The following is a 27,328-nucleotide window of genomic DNA, read 5'->3' as shown; positions in this document are numbered from 1 at the left end:
CTCCAAAAAGGCACACTACCACCAACACTTCCCCAAGCCTCTATTTCACTGATCCTTAAAAAGGACAAAGATCCCAATTTATGCTCTTCTTATCGACCTATTTCTCTTCTTAATGTTGACGAAAAGTTACTTGCTAAAGTCCTTGCAGCTTGAATCGAGACTATTTTGCCCTCTATAATATCAATTGACCAAACAGGATTTATTAAAAACCATCACTCCTTCGCAAACATACGGAGACTTCTTAACATCATTCACTCCCCAGCCCCTCTGTCTAATCCTGAGGTGGTTATATCTCTCGATGCAGAAAAAGCTTTTAATCGAGTTGAGTGGAGCCATCTGTTCTTCACACTAAAGAAATTTGGGTTCAGAGAGAAATTCACATCCTGGATACACTTACTGTATGCTTCCCCACAGACCTGCGTATGTACCAACAATCAGCGATCACAATTCTTTCCCCTCTCACGCGGGACACTTTAAGGATGCCCGATTTCCCCCCTCCTTTTTTGCCATTGTTATTGAACCTTTAGCAATTGCTCTTAAGACTGATAAGTTGTTTTCAGGTATCAAAAGAGGTGATGCCGAGCACAAAGTATCATTGTATGCAGATGACCTACTCCTTTACGTTTCTGATCCAATAAGTTCCATTCCGCATATTTTAGCTGCTCTCCAATCCTTTAGTAACTTAGGCAACAGTTCAACTGGACTTCTCTGCCCCTAGCTACACCTATCTGCAACAATCAACTCTTTCAACCAGCCAAGATTGATTTGAGATTTGCCATCTGGCGCAGACGAGGCCTATCCTGCCTGGGTGATCTTTATGTTGATGGCCTTTTTGCTAGCTTTGCACAATTACGTTCCACATTCAAACTTGAACATACTGATCTAGGTATCTTCAAATTCGCAACTTTGCCAAATACAGCACCCCAGCATTTCCACAGGCTCCACCGGCCTTGGGCATTGACCGTCTTCTTGCAGTTACTGACTTGTCAAAAGGCCATATTTCTTTTATATACAATCTTTTATCAGCAACGACTCCCCCTGCTCTGCATAAGATCAAGACAAGCTGGGAGACTGAACTAGGCATCACTCTGTCCGATGATTGGTGGGACACTGCAGTACATGCAATACACTCATCCTCCTCTTGTGCGAGGCTTAGTCTCATTCAATTCAAAGTCCTTCATAGGATCAATTTTAGCAAAGCAAAATGATCAAAGATTTACCCAAACCTCTCTGATGTTTGTGACAGATGCTCTCAAGCACCAGCAGACTTGACTCATATGTTCTGGTCATGCCCGAGTTGGACAGAATATTGGAGGTCCTTCTTTAATCTTATATCGGAGATTTTGGAATTGAATCTGGACCCATCGCCTCGAATTGCTGTCTTTGGTGTCCCTGAGGAGGGAGTTAAAATGACTGCTAAACAAATTAATGTAATCTCTTTTGCCTCTTTAATTTCCCGTCGCCGTATTCTCCTCCTATGGAAAAATCGCTCACCTCCCTCAAACATGTCCTGGCTACGGGACTTAATGTCATTTCTGAAATTGGAAAAGATCAAATTTGCTGTCCGGGGCTCAGCTGAAAAATTTTACAAACACTGGTAGCCTTTTATCTCTCACTTTGAAACGATGCACTCTATCCCATTGAACTAGAGCAGTGGATGTGTGATTTGGCTTAGACAACGGTGCACTGTTCTGAGATATGCATTTGCATGCATTATACATATAATGTATATATAGGTACATTGGGCATGCGTTTATGTTGGTGGGTATACGTGCAAATATAACAATGTGTGGGTGCATACACCTTGGACTGTGGCCTCGCGGGGTGCAGGCGGCGTTTTGGGGCAGATTGTCATGTCGATTTGGTGTATTACCAATTGTCCATACCTTTTTTTCCTTTCTTTTTTTTCTTTCTTTTTTTGTGGTTATGTATGTTTTATGTATGTACAAGTATTTTGTGCTTTGTCTTTGCTTATTTAATTCACTCTTTTATTATTATTATTATTATTATTGCTGTTGTTGTGGTTGTTTGTGATGTTAGCTATTAGGGGGGAGAAAATGGTTATCAATGTCTTCCCCTTTTATATACGTATATATATATTTTTTTCTTTGTATTGTGTGCTTTTGTTGAGATGCAGGGGTTGGGTGGGGTGGAAGGGTGGGTGGGAAAAGGAGATATGAAAAATGGTGACCTGTATTCCCAGTATTGTTTGTCGTTTGTGTCACAGTCCGGCCGAACTAGCCTGCTACATGGCATGCATGTGTTGCTCCGTGCACGCCAGGCCAGCTTTTCCCTTCTGCCCTGTCCCCTGGTTGATGGACAGATGAGACAGCCCGCAAACAGCTCCTGCTCTACCACATCTGCTGCCACTCTCCTCGTCAGCCATGGCTTTTTAAGCCATGCCAGGAGCTACACTCTTTGCTAGATTGTTGCGTCGCTCGGAGGGAGATCTTGCTCATGTCTACTACTTTTGGACTCCTGATTTTTGACCCATGCCTGTCTCTGGATTGAGTTTCGCCTATTTTCTTGGACACTTTGCTCTGCCTTGTCTCTTGTCGCCAATCTCTGCCTGTTTAGCCACGTGAGTCTGCCTGATCCATGCCGGTACCTTAGTTGTGTTTCCATGCTCACCTGTCTACCGAACTCTCCCAGTCTTTGACCTTTGGAAATCTGCCTGATCCCTGCCTGTACCTGTGCTTTGTTCCCTTGCTCACCCGTGTACTGAACTCTGCCTGTTTTTGACCTTTTGGATATCTGCCTGATCCCTGCCTGTACCATTGTTAAGGATTTTTTGACATTTTGAGTTTGTCTTTTACTACCTCATCGGTTCCTTAATTCCATGTTTTTGCTTCTACGTTATCTGCTCTCCTGATTTAAAGACGCCAAAACCTATTTTGTGTCCCTGAGTCTGCTTTTGGGTCCGCAGTCTTTACCCGGCCCTACCGGCCCTGACAGTACAATCTAGCCAACACTGACCCAACGGACTTGGAACATGTGAGGGCTGCTGTGGAGAAACAGGGGACATTGCTGGGCACTCACCAACAGGAGCTCTATCAGGTGAATCACAACCTTCTGAGATTTACTGAGAGTCTTAACACCCTCCCTGCCCAGGTGCAGCATCTACTGGCTAACGCCCTTCAGGGTCCTGCACAACCAAGCCTGCCCCCACAAGCACCTTCCCCTTCTCCTTTCAGAGAACCAAGACTCACTGCTCCTTTCTCTCCCAATGCTCTCTATCTCTGGTACTCCAGTCTCTCGCTTTTCCAACAGAGCGCTCCCGTGTTGCATATGTCATCACGCTTCTCACGGGTAGGGCTCGAGAGTGGGGAACTGCCTTGTGGGATTCCAACGCCGCGTGCTGCTCAAGCTACCAGGAGTTCTCTACTGAAATGAAGAGGGTTTTCGACCACTCTTTTTCCGGCAGAGAGGCAGCGAGAGAGATCATGGGACTTCGCCAAGGCACACGGTCAGTGTACGATTATGCCATTGAATTTCGTACACTAGCAGCTTCTTGTGACTGGAATGATGACTCCCTGTTTGATGCTTTTCTGAATGGTTAATCTGATTCTGTCAAAGATGAATTGGTGTCAAGAGAACTACCCACTAACCTTTCTGGTCTAATGGACTTGGCGGGTAAGATCAATGCCCACATCAGGCAGAGGATGCGGGAGAATACCCAAGCCCCCCCCCCCAGGCTGGGTCTGTTACCTCCTCTGTTGCCCAATGCCCCACTTCCCGAACCCATGCAGGTGGATCGAGCTCGAGTCACACCTGAGGAACGCCGACGAGACATGAAGGCATGCTTCTATTGTGGGAAGGTGGGTCATTTTTGCCAGTCATGCCCTTTAAAAGGAGGGGCCCACCAGTGAGATTGGGGAGCCTGGTGGGTTTGGTCCAGAATCACTCCCCTATCCAGTGTTCCTATCTGCCAGTTGTGCTTTGTCATGGAAACCAGTCTCATGCTCTTCATGCCCTCATTGACTCAGGTGCAGACAGGAACTTGATATAGTCCGCCACTGCTAAAAACCTTGGAATTCCTCTTGTAGTTCTTGATCAGCCCCTCACTGTTCAGACCCTTGATGGCAGCTGTTTGAGCTCGATCACCCACAGAACAGCTCCCGTCTCACTATGAATTTCAGGTAACCACTCTGAAGTGATATTCTTCCACGTCATAGAGAGGCCCCATGTTCCCATTGTTCTCGGACTCCCCTGGCTGTCCATACATAATCCCAACATTAACTGGTCAGATAACACCATCTTAGGGTGGAGCCTCTTTTGTTTGTCCTCATGCCTCAAGTCTGCCTCCACGCCTGTCTCTCCCTCCCCAGACATTGAGGAGTTCCCTGACTTATCTAATGTGCCCCAGGAGTATTTGGACCTCAAGCCTGTGTTCAGTAAATCTCGTGCTGTCTCTCTACCCCCTCATGGGCCATATGACTGCACCATAGAGCTTCTCCCTGGCACCTCTCCACCTAAGGGCAGACTCTATTCCCTCTGTCCCTCAGAGAGAGAAGTCATGAACAAGTATATTTCAGACTCTCTAGCTGCTGGAATCATCCGGCCATCCTCATCTCCTGCAGGTGCTGGTTTCTTTTTCGTGGGGAAGAAGGATAGATCTCCGCGGCCCTGATATAATTACAGGGCCTTAAATGACATCACCGTCAAGAATCGGTATCCTTTACCTTTTAGTCAACTGCTTTTGAGTTGCTCCAGGGAGCCTGTTTTTTCACTAAGTTCAACCTTAGAAATGTCTACCATCTTGTGAGGATCAGGGAGGGGATGAATGGAAAACTGCCTTCAACACCCCTACAGGACACTATGAATATCTTGTGGTCCCATTCGATTTGACCAATGCTCCAGCTGTCTTCCAAGCACTGGTCAATGACGTTCTACGAGATTTTTTGAATGTTTTTGTTTTTGTGTATCTTGATGATATTTTAATTTTTTCTCACTTTCTTGACGCTCACATACTCCATGTTAGGCAGGTTCTCCAGCGACTGCTGGAGAACAAACTTTTTATCAAAGCAGAGAAATGTGACTTTCACAAGGACTCGGTATTCTTTTTGGGCTTTATTATCTCTCCCTCCCAGATCGAGATGGACCCCTTGAAACTGAAGGCAGTGCTTGACTGGCCCACCCCTTCCTCGAGGCGGGCACTCCAGCAGTTCCTGGGGTTTGCGAGCTTTAACAGGCGGTTGATCAGGGAATACAGTTCCGTGGCTGGCCTGCTCACCGCACTCACCTCAACTAAGACCCCTTTCTGTTGGAATAAAGGAGCGGAGAGAGCCTTTGCTGATCTCAAGCACAGATTCACCTCCACCCCGATACTCACCATCCCTGACCTTTCTCGCCAGTTTGCCATTGAAGTTGATGCCTCGGAGTCAGGGGTAGGGGCCATCCTGTCACAGATCAGCCATTGACAATAAACTGCACCCTTGCTCTTACTTCTCTCACTGTCTCTCTCCAGCAGAGAGGAATTAAGACATAGGTGACCAGGAGCTGCTGGCAGTCAAACTGGCTCTGGAGGAGTTGAGGCATTGGCTGGAGGGGGCTGATCCTCCTTTTCTTGTGTGGACAGACCACAAGAATCTGGAATACCTCCAGATGGCCAAGCGGCTAAATGCTCAACAAGCCAGATGGTCACTCTTTTTTCCCACGTTTTAATTTTTCTCTCTCATATCGCCCTGGATCCAGAAATGCCAAATCAGATGCCCTCTCAAGGCAATTTTCCTCAGCTCAGGACCCTCACCCCCCGGAGACTATCCTCCCTCCTCGATGCCCGGTGGGAGCAGCGCTGCTGAGGATTGAGGCCCTGGTCCAGGAGGCTTGGGGTCAGGAACCCGGACCAGGTAATGATCCAGCTAACTGCCTCTTTGTGCCCCTCTCAGTTCGCCCCCAGGTGTTGAAATGGGGCCACAGCTCCAGCATCACCTGCCACCCTGGGGCAACCGAACCATGGCTTTGATCAAGCAGCGCCTTTGGTGGCCATCCATGAAGAGGGATATTCAGACATTTGTGGCAGCCTGTGATGTCTGCACTAGGAACAAGTTAGGTAACAGGCCTCCGGCAGGTCTCCTAAGGCCCCTCCCCGTTCCTCACCGCCCCTGCTCACACATTGCCATGGATTTTGTAACGGGGCCCCCAAAGTCGGATGGCAATACATGCATTTTGACTGTGGTGGACCGCTTCTCTAAAGCTGCTCATTACATCCCCTTACCTCAATTACCCTCTCCCAAGCAAACTGCTGAATTGTTGGTATTTCATGTTTTCCGTCTGCATGGCCTCCCCTGTAACATTGTATCTGATCATGGGCCTCAGTTCTGGAAGGCCTTCTGCAAACTAATCGGTGCCTTTACTAGCTTGTCAGGTTTCCACCCCCAGACAAATGGACAGACTGAGCGGGCAAACCAGAAGCTGGAGGTCGCTCTCAGATGCATGACATCCCAGGACCCTACATCTTGGAGCAAGACGCTTTCCTGGGTGGAGTATGCCCACATCTCCTTGTCCACCTCTGCTACTGGCACTCCCCATTCCACTATTGTCTGGGCTACCAACCCCCCCTCTTCCCCTCTCAAGAGGAGGAGGTTTCAGTTCCCTCAGCTCAGGCCTTTGTGCGCCGCTGCAAGAGAACCTTGTCTCGGGCCAGGACCCAGCTCTTGCGTTCGATAGATGCCTTCAAGAAACAGGCAGATAGGCATCACGCTGCAGCTCCAGTGTACAAGGTGGGCCAGAGAGTAATGCTCTCTTCACGTGATCTACCTCTCAAGTCCCCATGCCGCAAGCTGAATGCCAGATTCATTGAACCATTCACCATCTCCAAGGTTATCAACCCCTGTTCGGTCCAACTTGCCTTGCCCCTGACCATGCGTCGTATTAATCCTACTTTCCATGTTTCTCAAGTTAAACCCCTTGTCTTGAGTCCCCACCCCCTCCCGCTCCCAGGATTGTTGATGGTGGCGAGGTGTTTTTGGTGAGAAGGCTCCTGAAGGCCCAGCGGCGAGGCAGAGAATTCCAGTACCTGGTCGACTGGGAGGGCTCCGGCCCAGAGGAGCGCTGCTGGGTTCCTGCCAGGTTCATTGTGGACCGCACCCTGGTCTCCGACTTTCACCGACAACACCCGGAGATCGCGGCAGGGATGCCTGGTGGTGTCCGTAGGAGAGGAGGTACTGTCACAGTCCGGCCGAACTAGCCTGCTACATGGCGTGCATGTGCTGCTCCGTGCACACCAGGCCAGCTTTTCCCTTCTGCCCTGTCCCCTGGTTGATGGACAGATGAGACAGCCCACAAACAGCTCCTGCTCTACCACACCTGCTGCCACTCTCCTCGTCAGCCATGGCTTTTTAAAGCCATGCCAGGAGCTACACTCCTTGCTAGATTGTTGCGTCGCGATTTAGCTCCCGTGTTCAGCACATACAGTACAGTTTCACTTCCCCCTCACCATCCCTATGATTGTGCCACAGACCTCCTTCCCGGGGCCGCTCTTCCCTCCGGTCGGTTGTATAACCTCACTGTCCCAGAGAAGGAGTCTATGCGCAATTATATCACAGAGTCCCTGGCCTCAGGAATCATAAGGCCCTCGTTGTCCCCAGTTGCAGCAGGCTTCTTTTTTTGTGGTGAAGAAGGATGGCAGCCTGAGGCCCTATATAGATTATCGCCAGTGAAATGACATCACTTTTAAAAATAAGTATCCACTTCCGCTTATGAGTTCCACATTCGAGCCACTCACTCACGCAACGGTGTTCACTAAATTAGACCTACGCAGTGCGTACCATTTGGTGCGTATTCGGGAGGGTGACGAATGGAAGACGGCCTTCAACACACACCTAGGGCATTTCGAGTACCTCGTCATGCCCTTTGGCCTCACCAATGCCCCGGCCGTCTTCCAAGCGCTGGTCAACGGCGTGTTGTGGGACATGCTAAACACTTTTGTGGTGGTATACCTGGATGACATCCTCATGTTCTCCAGGACGGAAGAGGAACACCACCAGCACGTCCGCCTGGTCCTCCAATTGCTGCTGGAGAACAGGCTGTTCGTAAAGGCCGAGAAGTGCGCCTCCGTTGAATTTCTCGGCCACATTGTGGGGAAGGGGCACACCCGCACCAATCCCAGGAAGATCCAAGTGGTGGAGGAGTGGGTGTGGCCTACGGACAGGGCGCAACTCTGGCGCTTGCTCGGGTTCACCAATTTTTATCGGCGCTTCATCAGGGGGTTCAGCCAAGTGGCCGCCCCCCTCACTGCACTAACCTCAACCCTCCGCCCCTTCTCTTGGACCCCGGAGGCAGAGGCCGCGTTCTCGGCCTTGAAGGGACTGTTTACAACAGCTCTGGTGCTCACTCACCCTGACCCGTCCAAGCAGTTCATCGTGGAGGTGGACGCATTGGACATGGACATCGGAGGCATCCTCTCCCAGCGGTCGGAGGAGGAACAGAGTCCATTTTAATTTTTCCATTTCTATTGTGGTCAACTCCAATACTCGCTGTAAATTCTCACCAGAGCAAAATATAGTCGTGTCATCAGCAAATAGAACAAATTTCAATATTTTTGATATCTTGCTACTACTACTACTTTCGGCTGCTCCCGTTAGGGGTCGCCACAGCGGATCATCCCTTTCCATTTGTTCCTGTCTTCTGCGTCTTCCTCTGTCACACCAGCCACCTGCATGTCTTCCCTCACTACATCCATAAACCTCCTCTTTGGCCTTCCTCTTCTCCTCTTCCCTGGCAGCTCCATATTCAGCATCCTTCTCCCAATATACTCAGCATCTCTCCTCCACACATGTCCAAGCCATCTCAATCTTGCCTCTCTTGCTTTGTCTCCAAACCGTCCAACCTGAGCGGTCCCTCTAATATAATCGTTCCTAATCCTGTCCTTCTTCGTTACTCCCAGTGAAAATCTTAGCATCTTCAACTCTGCCACCTCCAGCTCCGCCTCCTGTCTTTTCGTCAGTGCCACTGTCTCCAAACCATATAACATAGCTGGTCTCACAACCATCTTGTAAACTTTCCCTTTAACTCTTGCTGATACCCTTCTGTCGCAAATCACTCCTGACACTCTTCTCCACCCACTCCAACCTGCCTGCACTCTCTTTTTCACCTCTCTACTGCACTCCCCGTTACTTTGGACAGTTGACCCCAAGTATTTAAACTCAGATGTCATTGTCACCTCCACTCCTTGCATCCTGACCATTCCACTGTCCTCTCTCTCATTCACGCATAGGTATTCCGTCTTGCTCCTACTGACTTTCATTCCTCTTCTCTCCAGTGCATACCTCCACCTCTCCAGGCTCTCCTCAACCTGCACCCTACTCTCGCTACAGATCACAATGTCATCCGCGAACATCATCGTCCATGGAGACTCCTGCCTGATCTTGTCCGTCAACCTGTCCATCACCATTGCAAACAAGAAAGGGCTAAGAGCCGATCCTTGATGTAATCCCACCTCCACCTTGAACCCATCTGTCATTCCAACCGCACACCTCACCATTGTCACACTTCCCTCATACGTATCCTGCACCACTCCTACATACTTCTCTGCAACTCCTGACTTCCTCATACAATACCACACCTCCTCTCTCGGCACTCTGTCATAAGCTTTCTCTAAATCTACAAAGACACAATGCAACTCTTTCTGGCCTTCTCTATACTTCTCAATCAACATTCTCAAAGCAAACATCGCATCTGTGGTGCTCTTTCGTGGCATGAAACCATACTGCTGCTCGCTGATCGTCACCTCTCCTCTTAACCTAGCTTCTATTACTCTTTCCCAAATCTTCATGCTGTGGCTGATCAACTTTATACCTCTGTAGTTGTTACAGTTCTGCACATCGCCCTTGTTCTTCTATCTTATATCTTGCATATAACATTTAACTACAGAATGACCAGGTTTCAACCTAAAACCGACCCCTGGGATACACCACAAGTAATATCCATGCATGAGGTTTATCACCTATCATTACAAACTGTTACTGTTACGTAAATAGCTCCTAGCCACTTCTGTACTACCCCGCTGATATATACATATATATCATAATGTATGACCTTTCCAATTTATCTATTAATCTATTGTGGTCAATAGTGTCAAAGGCTTTTTTTTTTAGGTCTATAAGTATTCCCACAGCAAGCTTTTTTTTGGTCTATGCAATTAGTTATTTCTTCAGTTAATTCAATGAGCGCCAGAGATGTCGATCTGTTTGGTCAAAACCCGTATTGGCTATCGATCACGTTTGTGTTTCTCAATGAATTTGTCTAGTCAGCAACTAGTTTTTCTAGTACTTTGGAGAATTGTGACAATAATTAAATTGGCTGTAAATTGGTGTCTATCTCCGGTTTTATATAGGGGTATGACTTTTGCTATTTGCATTTTGCTTGGAATTTTACCACATTGAAAGGACATGTTATACATAGATGTGGGTTAGTGGTTTTGCAATAACTTCGATGACTTTCTTAACTATTGTCATATCAATATCATTCCAGTCAGAGTTTTTTTGTTCTTGCATTTGTTTACAATGTCCAGGATTACCTTCTCTTCTACCGCTAAGAAAAAATAGACTTGGATTTCTGTCTCCATAATCACTATCATTCCACTCTGTGATTGTTTTAGTGTCATTGATTTTTCCTGCCAGTTTTGGGCCCACCTTTACAAAGAATCTGTTAAAGCCATTGACCACGTCTTCCATGTTATCTGTAGTCTTATCAGTATCTCTAAAGTATAGTGGGCAGCTTGGGCTTCCAGATCCGTTTCTGATAATAGGGTCATTCTACAGAAATTTAAAGACCAAATGTACTGTCTTTTTGTCACTGATGTTACCTTACTCCTTTGGCAATATTAAAGGCTTTTATGAAATATTATTTCTCAAATCACTTTACCACATGTAGACATAGTCAAAGAGGAATAATGATAATGCAACAAATCAGGAGATTTTATTTATTTTAATCACTTGTGTTAAAAGTGTGACTGAAGGATGTTAGTTCATTTACGCAACCATGTATTTACTATAACATTAAAGATATTTTAAAAATTTATAAAGAAGCAGCGATGCAATCCTTTACATCTGAACTCTTAAGTGTAGAAAAATTAAATGGATGTAAAATTATTATCATGTCAAACGTGACACATAATGTGACAGAAAAAACATACAGTAACACCAGTGACACAATGAAATACCAGTGACATACTAAAGATCAAAGACTCTCCAAAGAAATTGAATCCAGTGCAACTGGACTTGAATCCGTGAATTGGTATATATCTGTGAAACGGATATATACCAATATATATACCACCTGCAGAATGAGGCCAGGGTAGGATTGATCATCATATTGCACAACACACAACTGCCCACTGTGATGCTGTTCGATGACATTGGGTCTGAAATCTTTCCCTGTTTGATCGACTGCATCCATAGCTACCAGAGTAACCTCTAGACTGTGGCATGGACAATCAAACACTACCTCAGCAGCCTGGCAGAAACAGCTGACATCCCTGTATTTGAGAATGCTGGGAGAAATGCTGAGAACCTCATGCATTCTCATGGTGTCTTTAATGGTGAACAAGGGCACTTGCCTTAAACCTTCATCCTTCCTCTCAACTTCCCCCTCACTCACATAATAGAGTTTCACATTGCTTGTATCCTTCAGCAGCTGGAAAAAGCACTGTGCATCAAGGATGTCTTTCACTTGACGAACTAATGTGTCAGCTGTTCTCGTCAGTGCAGCCCCTACTCCATCTGGTGCATCCTTTCCATGGCTTGCCTCGAACAAGTTCTATGTCACTGTCGAGAAACCCCTCTGGTGTGGCTCAGGGGATATGATGTAAAAGTTTGAGCGGTTTTCGTATTGGGTGGTAGGTCCATCACTAGAAAAATTAAGGTTTTGTACATCAGCGTGGTCCTTTGCCAGGAATTGAAGAATAGGGTCCAAATGAGCCCATATAACTGGTAGGTCATGCCTTCTACTGGGGGAGATGGTGCAGAAGGGCATGGGGGCCTGGTTTGCCAGATAAAGTACCCTGGTGTGGAGGGTCACCTGCTGATGTGACCCTCCAAAGTGGACTGACTGAATTTCATCTGAGCTGAGAAGCATAGTTCTGCTTCTCAGCTGCACTCAATTTAGCCATACCTGACCAAAGGAGGATTAACAATGATAAAGAAAAGTTAGAATAATTAAATGTTAGTGCTATTTTATGCAAAGAAACTCAATGAATAGCTTTGAATAAGTTTTATCAATGCTATTTTAGGGAGCCACTGGTGTTACTGATCATCACTGGTGTTACTCATAAGGAAGGTAACACCAGAGACGACAACACCAGTGACAATTTTCATGAAAAATTACCACTACAGGGCATCAAATCACATGTTGTAAGTCATGGTATACTCACTAAATTATGCAACTTAATCTATTTGTATTCTATTTTTTACAATTCCCTAACAATAAAGTAGGTCATACCAGTGACCTCAATTAAAAGCTTTATAGAAATCATGAGATAAACTAGAACATTTCTTTTTTTTTTTATATAACTTTGTTTATTGAATTTTCCGCATAATCAACATTTACAAAATAATTGTCCTCGTAAGTTGTACAGCATGAACACAAAACACATCCAACAATACACTAACACACCAGAATACAATGAGGAATAAAAACACACCCTCAAAGGAGAAAAAAAAATCAAATCAAATCAAAACAAATTAACTAAAATAATTAAAAAAATAAATAAAAATAACTAAATAAATACAAGTACACATATTCCAATGCACTTGTCCGCAGGCCAGCCAACCCAGCACAGTCCCTCACAGACATCATGTACACATACACCCTACCTCCTTCATCACCGGAGCTTGCCACGCCCCCACCTCCATCCAACAAGGACATCAATAAAAAGGAAAAAATATGCATATATATATACACACACATCACTCTGGAATAACAGGGAAATGAAGTCGCTTAACATAAGAAAAGAAGGGGGTCCACATTGCCCAGAATTTGTTTAGGGACCCTTTGAGTGTGTGCCTAATTTTTTCCAGCTTTATACAATTTAAAACAGACTTAATCCAAAGAGCATGAGAAGGGGGTACAGAGGATTTCCAACTAAGCAAAACCAATCATCTCGCCAACAGGGTAACAAAGGCAATAAAATCCTTATTAATATTGGTCAGTTGCAATGTGGGCGAGGGCACCCCAAATAGCGCAATAAAAGGGTCTGGCTTGATCTGTGTGTCACATACTTCTGAAAGTGTGCTAAAAATATCTTTCCAAAAACCATCAAGAGATGAGCAACACCAAAACATGTGCACATGGTTAGCAGGAGACTGGTTACACCTCACACAGTTAGGATTTATGTCTTTGTAAATTTTCGCTAGTCTCGCTTTGGTCCAATGAGCCCTATGAATGATTTTGCATTGAATGAGACCATGTCGGGCGCAGACCGAAGAGGTATGTACCCTTCCGAGTGCCCTCTCCCACAGCCCATCAGATATTCCCTCCCCCAGTTCCTCCTCCCATGAGGATTTAATGTCATTAAGTGAGGCAATTCTTAAAGAACAAATTTGTCTATAAATTATTGACAAGGTACCTTTCAGAGTGGGAAGCGGGGTAAGAAAGGTGTCAAACTGTGTTTCACCAGGAAGGGTGGGGAAATGAGGATCCAAATTGCGGACGTAACTCCGGATCTGTAAAAATCTAAAAAAATGATGCCTGGGAAGACCAAATTTAACTGCTAGTTGCTCAAACGTACTAAATGTATTGTCAATGTAGAGATCTTTAAACCTTTTTATACCAAGACTAGACCATATTGAGAAAGCACTATCAACCATAGATGGGGCAAAAGCAGGGTTCGAGGCCATCGGAGCAGAAAGAGAGGTTGTCTGAAACCCAAAATGGCGTCTAAATTGATTCCAGATCCTCAATGTTGTTTTGACACACACATTCTTGGTGAAAGAGGAATAAGGGCCTGTAATGGAGGAGTGAGCGAGGGAAGACAATGATGCCGGTACAGACGAAGCAGCTTCCATCTTTAACCAAATTGGGGACGGGGACATCTCTCCACCTCGCAACCAGAACTGAATGACCCTAAGATTAGCCGCCCAATAATAAAATCTAAAATCTGGTAGCGCCATACCTCCGTCTGACTTGGGTCTCTGCAAGAGCTGTTTTCGTATCCTAGGAGTCTTCTTATCCCATATGAAAGGTAGAATTAGGCCGTCTATTTTTTTGAAAAATGTGTTGGGAAGAAAAATCGGTAGGCACTGAAAGAGATATAAAAATTTAGGGAGTGTGTTCATTTTAACAGAATTAATTCTCGCTACTAAAGAGAGGTGCATCACTGACCAGCGTTCAAAATCATCCTTAGTGCGGGTTAAAAGCGAGGAAAAGTTGGCCCGAAAAAGGTTTTCAAATCGACTCGTGACCTGTACACCAAGATAAGTGAAACAACTATGAGCAACTTTGAATGGCAAGGTATATAATGGGAATTTTTCCGCAGTCACATTAAGCGGCATCAATTCGCTTTTACTGAGATTCAGTTTATACCCTGATAAATGACCAAAGGATGTAATAGTAGCAAGGGCAGCAGGAACAGAAACAGAAAGATTAGATGTGTATAGCAATAAGTCATCTGCATATAAAGACACCTTGTGCTCATGTCCGTATCTAACTATACCTTTGATAAGAGGGTTGGAACGAAGTGCTATTGCAAGGGGTTCTATGGTGAGAGCAAACAATAAAGGGCTTAGAGGGCAACCCTGGCGTGTTGACCGTTGCAGAGGGAAACAGCCTGACTGAGTGTTATTAGTCCTGACAGAGGCTTGGGGGGACGCATACAGAAGTCTTACCCAAGTAGTGAATTTTGAACCAAAGCCGAATTTATTTAGTGTATAGAAAAGGTACTTCCACTCCACCCTGTCAAACGCCTTCTCCGCATCCAGGGATATAATGGCCTCCGAGGTGTTGGTGTCAGAGGAATTGTACATGATATTAAATAGTCGCCTAAGATTGAAGAATGAATGTCTATTTCTAATAAATCCTGTTTGATCAGGAGAGATAATCGATGGGAGAACTGTTTCCAGGCGTGTTGCCAGAAGTTTGGCTAAAATCTTATAGTCAACATTTAACAGGCTAATTGGACGATATGATGCACATTCAAGAGGGTTTTTATTATTTTTAAGAATTAAACAGATAGTCGCTTGAGTGAGAGTCTGTGGAAGAATACCATTAACAAATGCTTCATTATACATTTCAATTAGAATAGGGGCTATTTTGGGGAGAAGCTTTTTATAAAACTCTGTCGAGTAACCGTCAGGCCCTGGGCTTCTCCCGGATTGAAGGGATTTGACAGCTCTAGACAGTTCTTCAACAGTGATTGGTTGTTCTAATTCTTTAATCAAATCCTGGTTGACTAAAGGTACATCAAGGGAGTGGAAGAAGTCATCAAATTCTGATAAATCAGCATCACTTTCAGAAGTATATAGAGACTGGTAGAAACTTCTGAACTCATCATTTATCTCCCTAGGGTCTAATGATATTCCGGATGATGTATGAATTTTGGGAATTTGATGTGATGATGAAACTTGACGCAACTTGTGTGCTAATAACTTACTGGCTTTGTCTCCCTGTTCATAGTAGGTGCTCCTAGACTTGACAAGCAGCTCAGTAACTTGATCTGTTAGCAAAGTGTCAAATTCTGCTTGCAAAGTTAAGCGCTCCTTATAAATATCTGGAGATGGTGAAACGGAATATGCGTTATCTAATTGGGCAATGCGGCGTGTTAGCATGGACAATTTATCTTTTTTAAGTTTGTTCTCATATGTGGTGTAGGAAATAATTTCACCTCTAAGATAAGCTTTCAAAGTTTCCCATAGGGTAGACGCAGAGATACCTGGGGTTCTATTTGTATCCATAAAAAAGTCAATTTGGGCCGAAGCAAAGTTAATAAAATTTTCGTTACTGAGTAATTGAGTGTTAAGCCGCCAAGGCGGTCTCTGATTATTAGCTGTTTGAAAGACTACTCCCATAGTGACAGGGGCATGGTCCGAAACCACAATTGGATTATATAAGCACGAAGATATGGAATGGAGAAGTCTATCATCTACAAGGAAGTAGTCTATGCGCGTAAAAGTGTGGTGTACCGAAGAGAAAAAAGAGTATGCCCTCCCAGATGGATTAAATGTTCTCCAAGGGTCTGAAACAGCGAAATCAGACATAAAGGTATGGACAACCCCAGCTGAGGTTGATAAAGTAGTAGATTTAGTGGAGGATCGATCCAAATGTGGGTCCAACCAGCAGTTAAAGTCACCGCCTATGATCAGCATATGGGAGGACATATCAGGGAGTGTGGAGAAAACCGATTTGAAAAAATCCCCATTGTCCCAATTAGGACCATAAACATTAACAAGAACCACCTTCGTATCGAATAACCTACCACTGACAATTACATATCTACCATTGGGATCAGCTATCACATTAGAACATGTAAAAGGTACTGATTTGTGAAGTAAGATAGCCACCCCTCTTGACCTACTCTGAAATGAGGAATGGAACACCTGACCCACCCATCTGCACCTAAGTATTGAGTGTTGTGGTACCTTGAGATGAGTTTCTTGGAGGAAGATAATGTGAGCTTTCAACTGATGGAGGTGGTGGAGAACCTTACTGCGTTTAACTGGGTTGTTAATGCCCCTACAATTCCAAGTGAGAAAATTAAAACCATTCCCTCCAGCAGGATGAGCTACGTCAGGCTGAGTCATGTCTTAAGAGAGAGAGTACATGTTAAGGACAAGGCATAATGCAAATTAAATATTTTGGCTGACCTCAATAGTGCAAATTCAAAAAACAAAAACAAGTGACAAAACACAAGAAAACAAAACACAAATACAGAAGGAAAAAAACCCTCCCACAAAATCCCTCTTGCCGAAGCATCTCCCCAACTGAGATGCAAGCAAACCCCTAAATACAAAAAACCTTTAGAGCAACGCATACCAACTTAGCTAGCTTACTCTTAGCTACCTGAGATTTGTGACCATTGAACTAGAATAAAGCAAATGTGCATAAGTCGGTCTCCAATAACATTAGGACCCGAGGAAAACTAACTCAGTTAAGAGAGGTACAAAATCTATAAAGTGGCAAAATTGAACTTCAACCATGTAAACAACCAAATACTGGCAGTGCAGGCAGCTCAGATCAAAACAAAATGAAATGAGAATGACACAAATAGTAGGCAGTAATGTAAGTGGAATAAAATATATCTCCACATTATATCACCTTAATGTGAGTAGTCCGCTGTATACTCATCAACATGTATTGAAAATAAAAATAAAAAACCCACTACATTCAAGTGTCAACAATGAGCACTGCAAGGCTAGCTTCACTCTCCAACATGTACTGAAAATAAAAAACAGCTGCGTTCAAATGTCAACAATGAGCACTGCAAGACCAACTTCACTAGCTAATCTGCCTACCAGCCAGCCCGCTAACTAGCCTGCTAACCAGACCAGCCAACTGATATTTTGAGCTACAGACCCGGCGGTGGCATGACAGCTTTTTTCACCCTGTTTTTGATGAAATCGGCCGCAACAGCCGGGTCCTCAAACCTGTGTGTGGAGCTGTCCGGCAGGGTCAGTCTCAGAACCGCAGGGTAGATGAGACCATATTTCACGCCGGGACAGGCGCGCAGCTGGCGCTTAACATCTCCGAAGCTAGCCCGCTTCTTGGCCACAGCCGTGGTGTATTCCGGAAATATCGAGACTCTTCTGCCCTTGTAGAGGAGAGGAGACGCATCTCCAGATCTCTTCAGCATGTCGTTCCGGACGTGAAAGAAATGCACCCTGATGACAAATGGTCGCGGAGGTTCACCCTCCCGGGGTCGGCTCCGCAGGGTGCGATGGGCCCGGTCTAGCAGCGGCTTCTCATCCAGGCCGAGCAGCTCCTGAAGCAGCCCGGCTACGAATTCTGTCGGTCGCGGGCCCTCCACTCCCTCCGGTATTCCCAGAAGACGGATGTTGTTCCTCCGCATTCTACCTTCCAGGTCCTCGCATCTGTTGTCCAGGTATGTCACCCTAGTTGTTAGTGAGCCGACGTTCGCCTCTAGCTCGGTAATCCGAGTGCTGTGATCTGTAGCACTGCGCTCCAGCTCTGATAAAACGACTCCATGTGCGTCGAGTTTATTCTGGATCCTCTCGATAGATCTTTTAAGCTCGTCTTTGACCAGTATCATCTCTGATCTGAGAGTGGTAGCTGAAGTGTCAATCTTACCGAAAATATCGGTTTTGAGGGAGCCCATCATGGATTGTAGCATTTCCGCGGTCAGTACTGTCATGCTGTCAGCACTAGCTGTAGCACCCGATGTTGGGAGCGGATCAGATTCAGGAGAAGGCGCAGGCTTATTGCGGCCTGCTCTTGCAGACTCCGTTTTCGGTCGATTAGATGTCATTTCACCTTCAAAGTCCTCAAATATAGTGTGAATCGTTTAAAGGACTCTTTAGACGCTTGACCACCAAAGACATGCACGATTTAGCGAGATTAAATATATAAATTTGGTCACTAACTCAGGAGCAATAGAGAAACGTGTCCTACATCCTCGACGTCCCGGCCACGCCCCCAACTAGAACATTTCTGATAACTGAAAACAGACAGTGGACTTACCATGGGCCTTCATACATCTTCAGGAAGTGGGTAAAAAGAAGTCAAGTGATGTCATCAGTGTGATTTTTTTCTTTTCAAAATAATAAAATTTTCTTACACGGTAACACTAGTGACATGACTCCAGGGGTCCACTATTTTCATTATATATTTTATAATATTTATTGGGCATTTTGTTTTTGTTTTTTATGCAATTTACATCATATATTTAATCATTGTGTATACATTCTTGTGCTTTAAATGGTAGAAAATCATGTTTTCGACCTCAAAATATAGCCGTTGCCCTCTATACGTGGCTGTGGGTATGAGCACTTCTGTGGTGCTTGGCATTCTATATAACTGAATAAAAAATAAATATTGCGAAATTGATGGCTCAAACAGATGTAATTGTTCAAATAACATATTGTTTTATATTAAAACATAAATAAATTGTAACTCTAAAGTATTTTCAAGTGTAATATTTCTGTCAGGGCTATGGACAGAAAAATTGACGTTTCCATAGAATGACCAAATACTATTCAACACATTCCATATACCTTTGGTGTTGTTTTTATTGGTCTCTAACTCTTTATTATAGTATTCCCTCTTGCATAACCTCATACTGTTAGTTAGCTTGTTTTTATTTTATTTATTTATTGTATTTTGTTTCGGTTTCTATGGTTCTGTGCTTTATGAATTCTTTGTAGAGCTTAATTTTCATGACAACTACTACGTTATTATTACAATGAAAGCTTGGTCCTGTTCCAGCTTCTGGAGCAACAGTTTTGTGTTACTATCATTATGGATGCTGAGGCAATGGCACACCGCTGAAATGTTACAGCCTCTCTGAGTAGTTCAGAAGTCAAGTCACATAATTATTTCCCATCCTTCAACTGGAAACCAGCACAGGCTATCATTAGATAGGTATTTGATGTGCTGTTTCTTTGGCCTGAATGCATGAGCAACCAATGATCTTGTCTGACCTCGGCCCCTTTGAGTTGACTGACAGATTAACACAACATGAAATAAATGCACCATTGTGAAATACAATTGCCATTATAAAACGAAAAAAGGGAAAGGGAAAAACAGAGGTACTTGTAAATGTCCTATTTGGAAAAGTGCCATTAAGAAATGAACGTATCATTTTGGGGGGAGCCATTTTGAAATAAAACCTGTTGCTATAAAATGAAAATGAAATTTAATGTAACAATGTTGTGAATATAAATATAAAGAAAATATAATTTATTATGAGTTGGGTGTTATTTAATTAACAATTTAAATTTCACTTTTTCACAGTTTGCTGACTCATGTATAGCTAAATTTGTTCCTGTGATTTATATCAGAGCCTAATTAATTATTTAATTTCTACTAAAATTGGATTTCATACGATTCAAATAGAATTTTGGTACATTTACAACCATCTGCAGTAATTAAGTTTAATCCCTCAGTCACTATAATCTTGAGACAGGAATATTCTTTGATGGAAAAAAAGGAAATTTTCACCATGTTTGGAGGCCACTTCATCCAAAATAGGCAGTAGTGGTCGGTCTGAAAAGCTATCTCCCTGGTTTACCAAAACATCTTTCACGGTCTTGAATCCATTCAACATCACTATCCATTGCTGTCCCAATCTCAAACTGTAGACTTGACCATACTTCTCTGCTAGCTGCAATCAGAAGAATACATTAAAGAAGAGTCAGTTGGCTTGATTTACAAGAACATATTATATATCTTAATCTGTTAAAATATAGTTACAAACCACAGAGCAGAATGAACTGTACCACTGTAAATTCATACTGATTCACTCTATCGTTTTCAGCAACTAATGTGCTCTCTGTTGTCATGCAAACATAACAGGGGTATGAACATCTACAACACCCACTGAGAACAATGAACAACAGAACAATGAACAATAGAAGAAATGCAGTTACGGATCCATCACATCTCAAAATCTTACTCACGTTTCAGCCCTAAACCTACCAGCAACATATGCTCATTCTTTCTGTAGTCAACAGAAAATATGTTCCCCACAAAAGGCAGAACCATGGGTCCCGGTGGAAAACTGTTAGGCCGACGGTTCCTTGCATAGTCCACGATTACTAAAAAGACTATAGTGAAGAGAAGCATACTCCCGATATCCACCCAATGCCACATAGGTGAAAGAAACATAGAGACGAACCAATACATCCTCCTTACAAGCCAAGGCTCTCTTTGTTATAAATGTGTAGGCTGTTTCAGTCATTTCCAAGGGCGGGGTGGCTGCTTTGTTTCAGTCTTGCATACAAGATGATAAAGGGCCTGTAGTATGCCTCGAGGCTAACTACCATTTATGCCCCCACCCACCCACCCACCCATTACACAAACATACACGCAGACAAACAGTCAAGCCTTCTCTACATGGTTCGATGACAATTTTGACATTGTTTTTTATTCTAGTTTGTTACAGATGTGTATGAATGAAAATGGATCACCTAACCAACAAGATATTCGATGCCATTAAGTCCCTCAACACTTTTTGTTCTTGCGTAAATGACCACAAACAGAGAAACAAAGAAATAGATCACAGTCAGTAGGACAATCCAACAACAAAAGTAGCCTACCATTGACTTTATACAGGGTTAACAATTAAGTAAAGTGGTTAGTAGATTTGCGACACGCATGGTCATAGTGATTCCACAGCTAGGGAAAAGAAAAGGCAACATATTCTTTTTTGGCGTCTCCAGAAAAACCAGTAACAGATACAACCCTTTAAGTTACTGCAAACCTTCAGAAATATCCAAACAATTGTCCTAAGAAAATATCCATAATATGCCAATATAGATTCTACTGATTGGAAATAAACAACAATTTAACGTCCCCATGGTAGGAATAACAATCAGAACCACAGACAGCTTGATCTATTTAAACAGCGTAGACATATTGGTCAGTTTAACTGACATTACTTAAATGTCCAAAATAATTCTAATTGAAAATATATGCCAGGCGACTTTTAACAATTGTTTTAACTTTTTAATAATTAAAACTAACTAACAATTAAAGGGTGGAGCTGAAACAGGTAAGAAACTCAGACTTTGTTACACAACTCGCACTGTCTCTGGAGGAACATGCGCTTATCGATGGATGTCATAGAGGGTGACAGCGAACCTCCTTGCCCCCTCATTTTCAAAATGCACTACACTCACGAACTGGAAGAAATTCTACGGAAGGCGGCTGAGATGCAGCCAATCACTTTCAATGGACAGATGATGCTGATATTCCCAGACTAACCTAACAACAACAACAACAACAACAACAACAACAACAACTTAGTTTTGCATAGCACCTTTCAAAGAACCCAAGGACATGTTACACTACACAAGAACAAAATAAAAAAAAGGAAAAACAAAACAACCCTGGTTGATTCTCGATATGCGAACCTTTTGGATATGTGACATGATAAACTACTGAACAAAGTGCCCGATCTGATATAGACGATTTAGCCCTGTCTTTTCTGAAGAACTACACAGTCAATATATGTTGAAAATATTAGATCTAGTTCATAAGAACTTTATTTAGAGTCTCATGCCACGTCTACAGTATATTGTGTACTTGTTGCCAGATGACAGGCTTGCTTTGGCAGGAATCTGTTTGCATTTCAATATAGACATCTGGCAAACCTCAGTTGTTTGTTTTACACCGTAATACCTGAAAAAACGCCTCATTAACGTACTACTTGATGGAAATACTATAAGGTCCACTCTGTTTTCTACCTCTCTCTCCTTTCCCCTTTTTTATTTTTATAAGCAAGGCTACTTTATTGTATCATTCATATGCTAAAATGGGCTTGTATGTTTTGTTTCTCTAAACCTATACTGACTGTGAATTTCTATCTGCATTTTACTTATCTGAAGGTTAAAACTGTGTTGACTCATAGATTATAGTTTGTTTATTTATCTAGTTATCTATTTACTCAATTGTTCTTTTCTGTTCCTTTACACTTGCCGACCACATATTTACATTACTTTTTTCTTTTCCCCAATCCCTACTATCTTGATCCGTGGTATTGCTGATCACCCCCCCCCCCACACACACACACACACTTATTTTTTCTAAATTTCCATTAATGTATGCATTGTTTTAAGATATAGATCATCTCAATAGGTGTAGGCTATTCTGTTGTATCATCACTATGTTGACATAGGACTGTTTATTTTGTTTTACAACATTCAAACCGACTGTGGAGTTACTCTTTGCACTGTATTTACTTGAAAGTTGACATTAGGTTGACATAGGGAGGTTCTTTTATACACTTGTATTTACTGATACTACATTTACACAAATTGTTCAATTTCTATTTATTATTATTATTGTTATTGTTATTATTATTATTATTATTATTAATATTAATATCATTATTATTTTCTTTCTACTGTTCTATTGTTCCTTAGCCTGTTACGGCTCGCCCACCCCGCGCCGGCAGCCAATCAGCTCGTCAGGGCCGGGTTTAGTCGTCAGGGCTTGGCTTAGGTTTGCTGGTCTCCCAGCGCCCGTTGTCAATACGCCCATTTCACGCCGCGGCCATCTTGGATTAAAAAAAAAACAAGCGCTGGGAATTTAGCCATGCCCCCTTTTTACTTCGTTGAAAACACTGCTGGAAGCAACATGTCGTACTGCTGTGTACCATCCAATTCCTATCAAAGAAGGGAAAGAGATAAATCCTTGACGTTTCACCGCTTCCCCAAACGCCTGCACACCGGTAAGGCATGGGTGGTGAAAATTAAGAGGGATACAGGGCCACATTTTCAGGTCCGAGGAGGTAGCTAAGTTTACTAACTTTACTAGCAGACAGACATCACGGTAGGTCATGCAGAGCTATAATAACGTTAGCTGGTTGTTGTCATGAAAATGATTTTAGGATGTTGATGAAATGAAACAATACCTGCCATTAATAGCTTGTATTTTTAGGGTTCCTGTTCGTCAACCTGCTGGGGAGGTGACACCCGAGTCAGCAGATGAGTGAGTAACGTTTACAGTTGTGCAATCATGTTTACAAATAAATTCCACATTATATATATATATATGTGTGTGTGTGTAACCGGTTATTCTCTTGCCCGGTGCGGGATTCGATACGAAGTGTACTGCACCACAAGGCGACATCACTAACCGCTCGGCTAGGGACTAATGTGTCTTAGTAGTTTACAGTCGTCACCCTCCCCGGAAGCGCGCCCTCGCGCTTGGTTATTCCCGCGCTCCGAAGAGACTTCTGAGGATCTGCACACTTCCGGATCCCACCACTGCCACCAGTGTAACCGGTTATTTTCTTGCCCGGTGCGGGATTCGATACGGGGTGTACTGCACCACAAGGCGACATCACTAACCGCTCTTAGCTAGGGACTAACTACTAATTATTAGTAGTTTACACACACACACACACACACACACACACACACACACACACACACACACACACACACACACACACACACACACACACACACACACATATATATATATTCACTAATCTTTCAATAGTGGATAGCTCTGTTCTGACACATCATCTTGATAACTGGAAAATGTGTGGATTTATATTGCTTCCCACATGTATGACATATCCTCATGTGTCCAGTGAGGTTTGGGCGACTCTGCCTGATCATGACTACGACGTGAAGCCCCTTTCTGTGGAAGACCAGCTTGACGCAGTAAAGAAACGCATCGCTTTCCTGGAGGACGAAAATAAAAAGCTGAAAAGTGAGCGTTTTGGTCAGTAGACGAGCTAATGCCACCAGTATTCAGGGAATTCCACCCAAACACAAGAGTGATACTAAACTGCACAGAGAGCCGCATCGAGACAGCTGGTTCGAAGGTTTTGAACACCATGACATACTCCCATTATAAAAGTAACACTACACTGAAATCCCTAATTGGGATCACTCCCTCAGGGTCAGTTAGCCTGGTAAGTAATCTATACACAGGATGTATTTCTGATAAGGAGATAACTAAGAGGTCAGGTGTTCTGGACCTCTTAGAGTCAGGTGATGAGGTCATGGCCGATAAGGGCTTCCTTATCAAAGACCTGCTCGATGAAATAGATGTAAAACTTGTCATCCCTGCATTTTTAGGCCCAAGTGGACAGTTTAGCTGTGATGAGCTCACAGACACACAGAGTATTGCTGGCTTGAGAATACACGTCGAACGGTCAATAAGACGCATAAAGGAGTACCACATTTTTGATGGAGTCATACCCCTTTCACTAAGTGGAACAGTCAACCAACTGTGGACTGTGTGTGCTCTCCTAACAAATTTTCAGGGACCACTGTTTTAAACCTTTGTTAAATCCAGCTGACAAGAAAATAGTGCACACAAACCTTAGATAGATTGAAACATATTTAACTTCATTTCAGTACAGTCCCATTTTTTAGCCCACACCTTGAGATGGGCAATCACTATCTTAGTTTAGTAAACAATTGATGATTTGAGTTGGTAGCGAGTTCCAGTTTATTGCTACAAAAGAATGACAGTTGACCGAACATATTTTAGTTTAAAATGAACCAACAGTTTTGTTAAAGTTAAAGGACAAAGAATGAAAATATTGTAGATGGGACAATCTAATGTATAAATATTGAATGTACAGTATAAAAATTAAATGTATCTTATTTTTTATTTTATTGTGATTAAACAGCTTCTTTGAATACAGCCCTGTGTGTGTGTCTCTCCTCACTGGCACAGGAGAGGCAGAAAGTACTCGAAAAAGAAAAGATCCAGCTTAGTTTTCATATTCTCCCATTCCTCCGCATCAAAGTAGATTCGCTCCAGGTGGTAGTCATCTCGGCACTTCACAAAAAAGTCACACCACATCATCCCTGTGATTCCCATTTGTCCCATCATCTGATTGTAGTAGCCATGGCTGTGTTTGAGAGCAAAAGATCCATCTGGTCTTAGAGAAAAGGTACTTGCACTCCACAAAGCTGTCCACATCAGGACACTTGATTTCCAGCAGTCCCTGAAGCTGACTGGAGTCATCCACCATCTTTCGGTCAGGGGAGGCACCCAAATGTGGGGCGTTGGGGTTGATGGCAAAACCGCAAGTGGAGACCGAGTGTCCAGTTACTTCCTCATACTGTATAGCTGCAACGGGCTCCAACTCAATTCCTCTCATCATGGCCTGTGTCTGCACGGTCCTCTTCGATCTCTGCATTCTGGCTGCCAGAGTCTCGAAGTCTGCCACCCTTGAGATATTGGGGGCAGAGGGGTAAAGCAACTTCAGAATGTATACATCACAACATATGTAGTATTAGAAAGATGTTTTATTCACTACAGGGTACTGAAATTTGTTGTGAAATAAATAGCCATTGGTCCAGTCTTACCTTGAGACTATGCTTTTGAAGTCTGATGATGTCAGATGCTGGGCGCAGACACGGTGCCAGGTCTTACTTGTGCTCTGCCCCCTTGTCTCGACCTCCAGTGCCTCAGCATCAGGGTGGGTGACAGCCATGCCACCGTAATAGATGCTCTCATTCCTGTTGAGAGCTGTGGCATAGTTTGATGGTTGTGGTGGCAGTGGAAATGGAGAGTGGGGGTCATCACTAGTGGTGGGCAGGTTAAGTGTTTGGTAGGTCAGTACTGAGCCAAGGGGCAGGTCTCCATATTTAGTTTCAACCTTTTTTGCTGGGTGTCTGCTCGATGCCTGCAGTACCTTTAACATCTGGCTGTTACTTCCAATGGCAGCAAGGTTCTTTTGGAGGTCAAGTGCAAATTGGTCGCTTGGTAGGGGGAGTGGAACGGGGCAATATACATTGGGCCTGATGGCATCACTACTTCTTTTGTACTTATTTGGGGGCATCTTATCTGTGGGTGGCTTCAATTTGCATACTTTGAGTGTATCCACAGGTTGTGGTGTAAAGCCCAAGGCCCGAGATGGAACATGCCATGTCTGTGGCAGCGAGGTCTTGCTGACTGTGGGTGGCACAGCTTTGTAGCCTTTTTTGATGTAATGTGCAAGTACTTACAACAACCCTATCTGATGGTTGCAGTGGCCCTGTCCTGCTTTGCAATTGCATGTCGACTGCCCAAAGAATGCGCCTTCTGATGGAAAGTCGACCTGGTAACAGAGAAAGAATCATGGATGAAGTCATGAATAGGCTTTAATTATTATCCTCAAACTAAAAGCATGTTGAATGTTGACAGAATGTTGTTTGGGTTAACAAGGACTTGGGAAAAAAATAGTGTGCATTTAGGAAGCACTAGATCATAGTGTTACCAAACATCATGGAAGTGTTCTCCTGAAGGTATGTCTGAACTTTGCCTGGCTACCAACCAACTACCTGCACATGGTAAGGCGGCTCATTCTTCCTCATTGAGCGATATGCCCTCGCCCTGACAGCAATGCCTGTCTCACTCGGCCTGACTGTAAAATCGTATGACAGCACAAAAGGTTAGCAAGTTTATCAACAAATACAGTGTACCTTAACTTAGTAACTTAACAAGCTACAGCTGAAAGTGTTGGATCGGAAGGTGTCACATCGGCTATCCTAATAAGGTGGTCAACACAACCATAACAAACTCTAGCTAGGCTAGCTAGCTAGCTAGCTAACTTATCTTCAATATCAAAGATGTAGCCCTCTATCCAATTGCTATATCCTTTTAGCAGTACATCCCTTGGGATCCGACGCCCCTTCTCTGCCCATTTTTCGATGTCATTTGTGGTAAATGACGGTAGGTGCTCGAGGTTGGTAGTCCAAACCAT

At 43.6% G+C, this 27,328-nt stretch overlaps 1 protein-coding gene across 1 annotated transcript in view; it reads right to left on the bottom strand.

Moving 5' to 3' along the window:
- The window catches only part of LOC130130537 (cytochrome P450 2J2-like), a 161,897-nt gene extending 141,122 nt beyond the window's left edge, over nucleotides 1-20,775 (bottom strand). The window contains exons 1-2 of the mRNA XM_056300245.1: nucleotides 20,587-20,775; nucleotides 20,110-20,272 (exon numbers count right to left, since the gene is read on the bottom strand). Coding sequence (XP_056156220.1) covers nucleotides 20,110-20,272; nucleotides 20,587-20,775 — 352 coding nt within the window. The remainder of the gene's footprint in view (nucleotides 1-20,109; nucleotides 20,273-20,586) is intronic.
- Nucleotides 20,776-27,328: the final 6,553 nt, after the last annotated feature.

The sequence above is a fragment of the Lampris incognitus genome, chromosome 2 (genome assembly GCF_029633865.1).
Source record: "Lampris incognitus isolate fLamInc1 chromosome 2, fLamInc1.hap2, whole genome shotgun sequence".
NCBI lineage: Eukaryota > Metazoa > Chordata > Actinopteri > Lampriformes > Lampridae > Lampris > Lampris incognitus.
This window is presented reverse-complemented; position numbering and strand designations above follow the sequence as displayed.